At 38.8% G+C, this 10,646-nt stretch overlaps 1 protein-coding gene across 1 annotated transcript in view; it reads right to left on the bottom strand.

Moving 5' to 3' along the window:
- Window positions 1-4,422: 4,422 nt before the first annotated feature.
- The window catches only part of CHM (CHM Rab escort protein), a 53,105-nt gene continuing 46,881 nt past the window's right edge, over window positions 4,423-10,646 (bottom strand). Inside the window, exon 15 of the mRNA XM_021531420.2 lies at window positions 4,423-6,483. Coding sequence (XP_021387095.1) covers window positions 6,286-6,483 — 198 coding nt within the window. The 3' untranslated portion in view covers window positions 4,423-6,285. The remainder of the gene's footprint in view (window positions 6,484-10,646) is intronic.

Genomic DNA, 10,646 nt, shown 5'->3' with positions numbered 1-10,646 from the left:
TTCCTCAGATCATTTGCTTCTCTACTCAAATAATTCTGCTATCCATTTTCACAGTTATCATTCCACTGTTCATTTTCTTTCCCAAATACATTTACTTTTATTTCACGGACCTCCTAAAAGGCTTCAGGAAATACCTGTCACTGTTTTACACCTTTTTACTACAGCATTAGAGGGAAATGACTCAACCACATTGAGTGAGGAAAGCAGTGCCAGAGCCAAAAGAAGTTCCATTTTTTTAGAATCCCAAGTGGATCTAGAACCCACTGGTGGTGTTATTCCTCACGTGAGTCCTGCTCTGTCCCCCCTCATGACACTTGTGTGTTTTCAGACCTGTGCATGCCAAGTGCTCCCTCAGCAGACAGGAATATCCTCACAACTGAGAGGGCTGCTGGCTCTTACCATGCTTGTATTTTCACTCTGGAATCAGACTGGCAAGGAACCAAATGTTTCTTGGCTTAAAACTTCCATGGAAAGAAAACACATCATGTACAAACGTCACCAAAATAAGAGGGTGGTTTGGTTTCTTTTTTTTTTTTATTTTACAGTGGCTTCCTTAAAATTAAGACTTTTAAAAATTTTTCATAAAGACATTTTTTCTTTCTTAGAAATAATTTTTGAAATGGTGTATTCATAATTATGTATTATTTCAGCATCCAAATATGGAGCAAGGAAATACCCCATTATTTAAGCTAATAAATTGCTGTAGGAGTCCCATAGTGGATTCTCCCTCGATAATCTGCAATCTAAAAACAATTCACTGAAGGTACTTAGCTGGGGCTTACACAGATTTTTGCACAAGGAAAAGGCTGAATTCACTGGGTAATTTATTCACAACAAAGGAATCCACCATGACTTGACTTGCAGTGACTTTCACGCTAGGGAAAGTTCCCAGAGCAGGGAGCTGTTTGGTTGCATTGGGCTGACAGCTGGTCTCTCATCATGATTAAATGGCTTTCCCTTGGGTGAGCTCCAGAAATATGCTGGGTTTGAGGCAGAATAGATGCAGAATTCCACATTAGCTGTTACTGAGTTTCTTATGCACACAGTGTCTAAAACAGCCCAGGAGGGTTTGGATCTGGGATTATAAAAATGTTGGTTTTTCAGAGAAGACTCTTGTATCTTTTCTCAGACTCAAGTTTCCAGTGATTAAAAACTTGTTCCTCACTCTAGACATCCAGCTCAGGTACAATTATCAGCTCAGGTACAGTTACCCACACTGGTTTGGTGGTTTGTGACCAGGTTTTGAGGCACGGGTGAGCTGCAGTCTGGTGCAGCATTACCCAGATGTTTTCTCATTACTGACCTCAGCTCTCCAACAACCCCTCCCCACAGAGCATTTCCAGAGCAGCTTCATGCTCACGCCAAAAGAGTGAGACAGAGCTCATGAGAGAAGCTTCCAGAAAGGTGCATTTGTTTGGCACCAGCTGCTGCCACACCAGCAGAGAAGCCTGGGCTGATTCAGGAGGTCCACAGGCATGGCCTGCCTCACTTCCTGAAGTCCTAACCCTACAGAATGTAGGAACAGCACTAAGGCCTTCTCCAGAGCCCAAATATACAAAGAATTATGGGGTGGCCCTTCAGAAGGAAGTACGAGATCCTGAAAATCTCCACCTAAAAATGTGAGTGCTCTGAACTTCCTGAATTGTTTAGTCAAATCCATCTGGGTCTGATATACACTCAGGTTGATACTTTCCATCTCTTTTGCAAATAGTGTAAAATAAATTGTCTGTTGGAATTGTGACAGCAGGAGTATTTTCTATTAAAGTCCCCTCTGATCAGAACTCCCATGCAGTCAACAACTGCATCTTCTTGATATTTTGCTGTCAACTTTCTGAATCTTGGATGTCAGTGGGATTTACAACATTCCTGCTGGGCTCCCCAGCCAGATTTTGAAGAAACGTTCACTCTTACAAATAGGAACTGGCAGCCTGTAAATAAACATAATGGTGGAATTGCTAATAAGTTCTATTTCCACCACAAGTTCTTCTGTTGCTGGGGATGAGGCTGACAAAGTGAATTTCACATGCAGACCACTTCCTACCATTCACCTCTGCAGCTTAAATAATCCTTCTATGGCAACTTCTGATCCAAATAAAGTTATTGAAATCATACACTTAAGCTAAGATTTCTATCTGATAATTGCAGCAAGATTACTATTAAATTGGATTGCAATAAATGAATGTTTTGTATCAGTGTCTGGAACTTCCAGTGTCACTTCTCCATCTTACCACAGGTACTTGGCATTATTGCTTACCCAAGGAATGCAGGCAATTGCCTTGCCACCACAACTCTCCCACATATTTTTGACAATTCTGGCAACACAGGTAATTCTAACTTTTGGATTTTCTGTAGTGGTTGGTTTCTGCAAAGGTTTAAGTGATAAGCTTTCATGAATTAATTATTTTGTCATATAATACTCATATATATACCCCCATAGGAGAAGAATTGTTAGGAACTGTAGACACACACACAGATCAACTGTTTCATGATGTGATATCAGCAAATTACTCCCCTTACTGGCAAATCAGCAACTGCATTAATGGCAGGCACAAAAGCCTCAGAAAAAATTAAAAAGGAACATGAACAGAAGACAACCCACCAGGATCTGCAGAGCTGATTGCTAATTAATGGCTGAAGAGAGCACTCACTGAGGCAGGAAAGCCAGGAGAGATCTCTGGGGCAGTTTAGGGTAGCTGTAGTTCCACACCAGACTTTTTACATCCAAAGGATGACTTGCTACTGATATAAAATCACCAGATAAGCAAAACCCAAAAATGCACTGCAGAGATTATATAAAATATCTATATAAATAACTGTGTGAATGACACCATACACAATACAGGATGAATAAACTTATCCACAGATAAAATACATTCTCATTTGTACTGCCAAGGTATTGAAGCACATATATGAGTGTTGAGGAAATTAATTTTATCCTTTCTCTAGTGGAGATTATGGATTGTAAGTGACCCAGTCTCTTATTGTGTGAAAACAGTACATTAATACTTCTGACTTGTCATTAATCAATACATCACTAGCAAATTATTCTTGAAATTAAGCTGTTGCAACACACTGCTGAAGCAAAAAGATTTAGAGGGGAGAGAGAGGGGGCTAAAATAAAATTAGATCAAATCCAAGGAGCTGTGCAACCTGTATTGAATGGGAAATTGCATTTCCCAGCTACACAAAGAGAATCACTGGGGTAACTCTGACAAGATATAGTCTGTGGAAAATATAAAATACAATGTAAAAGAGAAAATCCTGAATATTCCCCCAGAGCATTCCTGTGAAACACATGTCCCAGCACATTTCCACAGAGGAGCTGGCAGTGCCTGGATGTTTCTGAATCAGCAAGTCTAACAGGCAGATATTTTGTTTCAGGGGTCAATTTTCCCATTGATGCAAGGAGGATTTACACATGCAAGTCCCATTAACATTAATAGGAGTTGCCCACATAAATCCCCCTGCAATGATGGGAAAAAAGACCCCATAGTCTGCAAGGATCCAAGTTCTAATGATTACCTGTCAAATGGCCCTAAGCATCATCATCACCAGAAAAAGCAGACGAAGCAGCTTCATGGCTGAAAATGCCTCCAAAGGAGTAGTAACCACCTGCAGTCCTACAGCCCAGGCAATGCCACAGAAGGGAAAATGGCATCAAATGGACTCTTTGAATATGAAGGGTTAATCCAATTAACCAACTTAAAAAGAAAGTACTCATTAGAAAAGGAATTCAAACATATCAAAGCACTCCTTAGGAAAAAAAAAGGTGTGAATATTGTATGAGCTCCAAGGTGCTTGAAGGATAATACAGCTACTTGTTTAAAAATTCAATTAACCTTATCTTTCTTTAACTTGATTTATTAATAATCCCACAGATAAATTGCCAGTTTTTAAAAAGTCATGTTATCTTTTGAATACATCCTGTATGACAAGCCTTAAAAACTACTTCAAAAAAGCCCAACCTTCACTTTGCATGCTTACACCATTTAAAGAAAGAACAAAAATGCAGTTCAGAGCATGATTTCTGTAAAATACCAGCATCAACAGTCTGATCTACTGCTCCTGCAAGTGAGCTATTGGGTACTCAAGTACCATAGGAAAAACATTTAATGCTTCCATTCACCCTACGAAAGAGACATGAAAACAGTTTTTAAGCAATCAATGTAGTGTAAAGTCATAGCCTCCAACGTGTACATCATCCCATCAGATCTCAAATCAAATCTGAGCCATTTCCAAACCTGGCTTCACATGGACACAGAGCACTCAGACAGGAATTGATATAAACTTGACAACACAGGTACCCATATTGGCAATTACAGGTATCCTTGTGCTGAAAGCAGCCAGGGGAATTCTCAGGAAATCCCAGCTGAAAGTGAACTGTTTTTCTTTGAAAAAAAGTTGAAAGAAAACACAGGACCATACACTTGCAAGCAAACCTTTAATTTTCGTCAAGAGATTTCCTTGTAAACACAGATGAGAGATTCAACTATGATCCCTGTTTTTGAGAGACAGACAGGGATAGGTCCCTCCACTTATCTCTTTTCTAGATCGGCAGATGTTAAATAAAAGCACCATACACTCATGCTTCCCAATACACAGAGAAATTACAGCTAAATGAAGAGGCAGCCTGCTTCTTAATATATATATATGTTTATATATAAATAACTGCTCAGTCACAAGCATCCAGAGGTTACAGCTGTTGAACACTGGGAACATTCCAGCCACGTGTTCTTCTGAGGACTCTGGGATTATGCACACACAGACACACACATACCAGTACCTATCTGACAAAGGGTGCAAACACTAACCCTGAAATGCAAACTGGACAGTGGGCACGATGCAGGACAAAGAGAACAGGATCAGTTATGATGTAAAAAAATAAATAAATTCCCCTTTCTGGCTTGGAGCCAGGTTCAGGGCAGGCACAGGCACCACAGGACTGTACAGAAGCCTGGCTGTGGCACGGCCAGGCAGAGCTCCATGTTCATGACCCAGTGGCATTTTTTATTTACTTACAGTATTTAAGCACTCCTGGAACTGGCTCTACCTTCATGAAGAAGTTTAAACCCCAACTCACCAACTCTAGAGATACTACTGAACTACTGGGTGTGCATTTTAAAGTAAATCTTTAAGTACATGATAAATACTTTCTATATATGATTTCAAGCATGGTTCAGAAGAAGTGCAAGTTTAACATGGTAATTTACAACAGCTTTCCCATTTTGTAGTTTTTAATACAAACTAGGTTTATAAATAGTTCGATACATTTTATTGTATAAATGCTTCGCTTCATGGTTTATCATTACAAAATGCATAGTTTATAGTTATCACACTAATTTTAATCCTATTAACTGGGATCAACACAAACCTTTGGAATTATCAGCTGAACCTTCTTTTCACCACAAACTCCCGCAGCTGATGGTCATTTAAACCTCTCAGACCCCAAACTTCCAAAAAGTAACTACTGACTTACTAAAGGCCCAAACAGTGCAACAAATCCAGGGGGCTAATAACAGGAATGCTCCATTTATGACTGAATTTTGCTGGCAAATCTGGCATTAAGTTTAAATTCTGCCATTCTCCTGACTCCAGTAAATGAAGTCACTAGAGAAAATGTGTCATCTGTTAGGTCTTACTAAAAAAACTGAATGTAAAATAGTTCCATGAGAGGAACATCTGGATTATATTTCCTACATGGTTATGGCATCAGTTTCAAAACCATACAATAAAGCCACTGCAGAACTGTCAATATTATTGCCTTTAAATTCCATTCATAAGACCACTGTGAAGGACAGATGGTGAATCTCACCTTCAGCTGTTTAATTAGCAGAGATCCAGGGATTTTTAGGAGAAATCATCTAACCGGTAATCAAACTTGCACTTTTTTTCTTTTGCTTAGCTTTGACTTCCTCCTTAAAAGATGGAAGAATCTTTCCAAGTTGTAAAACAAAACCAAATCATCTCAATAAATCATGAATCCTATTTTAGCATTTTCAATTCAGATGCTTCATTCTGTATTTTTTTGTTTAGATACAAACCCCACTGGATCTGGTGGGCCTCAGACTGTTTAAAAGTGTCTCAGCTATCAATGAAACGACTTTAAAAAGATGATCCAAGCTAAGTAAAGTAAGGCAATGGCAAATAACACATCTCTGGGGGTTTAAAACCTCTTTTTGTTACCCTTCCTCTCTTATGCACTAGTTTGGGTCAACCTCCTCTTCTCCTAAGAGAACACTGTTCATTCATTCACTCATTCATTCACTCATTCATTCATTCCTTCATTCATTCTTCCCTTGTAACAGAAGCACCACCTTCACTACTGCTCTCCTCAGCTGAGGTTTCAGGCTTTGTCTCTGGTGAATTATTCAATCCAGACTCTTCTGGCTCAATCTCATCTTCATCATAAATAATATCTTCTGGATTCGGTGGTGGGGGGCAAAATTCCTCTGTTGGAAACATTTCCCGGAAAATGGTCTCAGCCTATTCAGGAAAAAGAAGAATAACATAAACTTTACCTTGAAATGTAACACCCTGAGGCAATATTTTACAGATATTTAAGATTAACCTCCGTTCTTTCAAATCAATAGTGATTTAGTACTTTGACAGTATTGTAAACACATGGGAAATCCATTCCTTCTTGCAGACCTCGAAAGAGAAAAAGCAATTTATCTTTTTACATTGTTCTACTAGGAAGTCACAGCAGGGGGCTTTGTAAAAAATGCTGGTCATTCTGTGTTGCATTGAGAACAAGAAAGAGGATTTTTCTGGAAGCAAACTGATCTTCTGCACTATAAAACTATCCCTTGCTGCAGTGCAAGGCAAAGCATGAGAAAGATCTTGGCTCTTTCCAGAGAGAGGGATCACTTCACAAGGAAACCCAGGGAACTGTACACATGTACCATCCATATCATGGCTAGATGGGTTTCCTTCTTAGATTAAAAAACAGCAAAAAAATTCTATTTCTCCTTTTCTGAACAGCTTAAACATACAGCACAGCTGAGAAGTACTCTTATCCAAAGGAATATTATCATTGAAAATACATCCCAATACATTTGTGGTTTATATAAAACTTCTATCTATAATCTATAATTCCAAGGTGCACAGACCTGTATGTGTGAAAAGAACTGTGTTTTAGATAAAAAACACAGATCTAGTTCAATGACTTAATTTACAATGGCACCTGCTCTTCATGCCATCAAGGTTTAGAAATCAAATAAGACCAACAAGTTTTTTGGCCACTACAATAGAAAATATTAAAAAGAAACATATTCTTGGAACACCAGTGTGGTTGTTATTCCAACATGCACAATACAAGTACAAAATCTGGGAGAAAAAAAGAACCAATGGAATACAACCTTAGGATTCCAGAGAACCAGACATTTTGTACAAAGGATGCCAAAAATCCTTTAAAACACAAGAATGCAAGAAGCTCTATTAACTAGTGTTAAAAAACTTATACATGTACAAATAACCCATCTATATGGTTATCTTATAAATAAATTTTAAAAGTAATTTAAAAGTAATAAAGTAATAAAAAAATTCAAAAAAGTTATTTAAAGTAATAAAGTAATTAAAAAAAAAAAGCCTGAGATGTTTGGAATTTATTTACTGAACCCACATGCTCTCCATCATTGGAAATCATATTTCCATCGAGGCTTCCTCTTCCAAGCCCTGCCAAGGCAAACCCAGACACCTGAAGCAGATGCTGGATGTGGGCTGGGTTTCTCAGAAGGCACAGGAATGTTCCCTTGGCACTCCCCAAAGGCAGCTGTGCTGAGAGCTCCCACAGCAGGACTGCAGGGATGCATTTAACCCTGCCACTGCTCCAGGCCTGCCCTGCCACCTGCAAAGGCCCACTCACCATGAGCAACCCTGGACAGGAGGGAGTTGTCTGTGGATGAATCCAGCCCTGAGCTCATCCCCAAGAGCTCTCTGGATGAACCCCACTCCCACCAGCTCTGGCTTTCCATCAGCACCTCGTGGGTGCAGGACTCCAATTTTAACTGCTTAAACGACCCTGTCTACTCTCAGTTCAATTTCATTTTTCATTCTCCTTCCTAAATTTTACTCCTCCATACTCATGAAAAACAGTTTCAAACTTTCTGTATTAATATAGGAAAAATGGGACAATTCTGTTCTCTACTTCAAAACCGTAGTTTTGTCATTTGAAAGCCTTGCCTAGTAAGTCTGGGGAGCAAGGGGGTACAATATCCTGAAAAGCTGGGGTTTAACCTTTTGAAAGCAAGAGGAAAACTTTTAATTTCAAGTTTGCACTTGTCCTTGCTACTCCAAAAATACATTTAAATTATTATTGTATTTAACAGAATACTGAGGGAAGATGTTGTATTTTGAACTAAATACATGACAAATGATAGCAGACAAACATTTGCTATGCAGTTCTCAACAATTATTCAGTCCAATCAGTCAGCAAATATCCACTCCAAAAACAGCCTAACAGTTATGAGGTTGAACCTGGGAAGAAATTCTCATGGGAACAACGTTATGTAGGACATCATGACACTGATTACAACTAAACAACTTAACGGTAATAGAGCACTTTCAGGTCTCCCAAGTTTTTAAGTTAACTTTATCCAGCTGAAGCAATACAGAATAAACAATAATAATTTAACAACTCTTTCATTGTAACACTTTGATATTTAATGTAAGTAATTAAGGTAGACAATAAGTCCTTCAATATTTCATAGTATCAGCTGAGAAATGCGTGTCCAGTTGAATCCAGCATTAAGACACAGGCATGTAAAGCCCTTGCACAGCTACTCCAGTAAGTTGGAGTTATTCAAAACTAAATTCTGTTCCTGTTTTATTGCATTCCAACTTGTGGATAAACTCTGGGGACTTTCACAGCAACTTTTACAGGGACCACAACCAAAGTACCAACACTTGATTAACTCTGAAATCCTTCCAGATATAGAAAATAAAGAGGTTAAAGGACAAATATTGGCCTGACAGTTTTAGTACATCCTCTCATGACCATGAAGATGCCTCAGAAGTCTGAAATATGGCAGGGAATATATTACTTTAGCTCATAATAATTCATGTCAGGTTGCAGCAGTGAAAACAGAAAACTGGAAGCCAGATGCTTTACTAGCTCCACACACAGGGAGTTTGAAAAGATCATAAATGGCATCTCCATTTCATTTAGCCTGTCCTCGGGGCAAGTAAATGCAACCATCAGCATTAATTCAGTATCACAGCAGGAACTGAACACAGAATTACAATAAAACAAGTGGGCAGTAATTTGTGTATCAGGCATAGATGGAGAGTTGTCTGTAAGAGCTGTGGTCCTGCCTTGCCAATAATGTATCAGCAGTGCAATCACACAGCATGACAAACAGAATTCAGTAATACTGATGGGAATGAAGAAAATAAATCACAGCAAGTATCGCTGAAACACTAATCCCAAAATGATTACAGGAATCAGATATAATTTTCAAAGCTATCTTTAAGACTAATACACACACTGGGGTTTTTTTTAAGCTGTTCTGATCCGTGAGTTTGCAAATATCTCCTGCTTGGAGATTCCATCCCATTCCTAGGAAGGTGAGAGTGATTTGGGAGTGGAAGACACACCAACTTACAGCTATTTCCCTCCTCCTCTTGTCTACAAGGTCCCTGCATGGTGTGACTCCTGCTTCATCTTCAGCCTTGTCTTCATTTTGCTCTCACACATGACTTCCAATTATAAACATGTTTACACTGAAATATTTTCCTCTTTTCACTTCTTGTGACCATTTGTTTCAAAATTTAAGTCAGGTTCAAAAAACACAGCCTCTCTCTGTTTTTGTCTGAAAGGCAGTGATTTAGGCTCTTGATGGTTCCTCCTCAGAGATCTGCCTGGCATCTCTCTCACTGATGGCCAACAGTTTGAACATAAAAGCTGAACTACAGCACCAAGAATACTTAAACAGGGCCTGATCTATTCCATCATTGTTCACTGATATGAAGAAAACCTCTTAAGGGAAGACAAACCTGAATGTTAGAAATATTAAAATCAGAAATAAGTTTTAAGTGTATTTAATCAGTTTTTAACATACCCCGTTTTAAACATCAGTTAGAAAAAATCAGACTTAGAAAGGTACTAATTTACAATTTAAAAGTGCTACCATAATAATTGTCTTGCATTATTTTTTGTCTTTACAGGTCTTTATCCCTCTGAGAGGCAAATTATTGCCTTGTAAAGCAAAATTAAGGATACTATTAGCCCTTAATGACACTGTTCTGACCCTGCAGTTCAGGCTATGTCAGCCTTTCCACTTCAAAACCTTATTTTTAAGAGGTTTATGACTTAAGTCATAAAAAATCCTGCAACTGGCTAGAAGATGGCATGCACATTGTCTGAACATGGCTATTAAAAATACAGCTTTAAAAATGCCTAGAGACACTTCATCCTCCAAAGCTGTGAAGTGTTCTCCTGTCTCTGACAGTGCCCTGACACCACAGGGGCTGCTGGGGCAGATCTGCCCAGGAATTTGTACCTTCTTTATCCAGGGGATCTCTGAAAGGAAATTTTTTTAATACAGTGATACCAAGTCAAAGAGAAGGAAAACAGAGAGGAGGCCTAATCTACCACACTGGAATTGTGCTGGGTTTTTCTCCCAATAAGTTTCTGGTTTGGGACTGCC

The sequence above is a fragment of the Lonchura striata genome, chromosome 14, assembly GCF_046129695.1.
Source record: "Lonchura striata isolate bLonStr1 chromosome 14, bLonStr1.mat, whole genome shotgun sequence".
Taxonomy (NCBI): Eukaryota; Metazoa; Chordata; class Aves; order Passeriformes; family Estrildidae; genus Lonchura; species Lonchura striata.
This window is presented reverse-complemented; position numbering and strand designations above follow the sequence as displayed.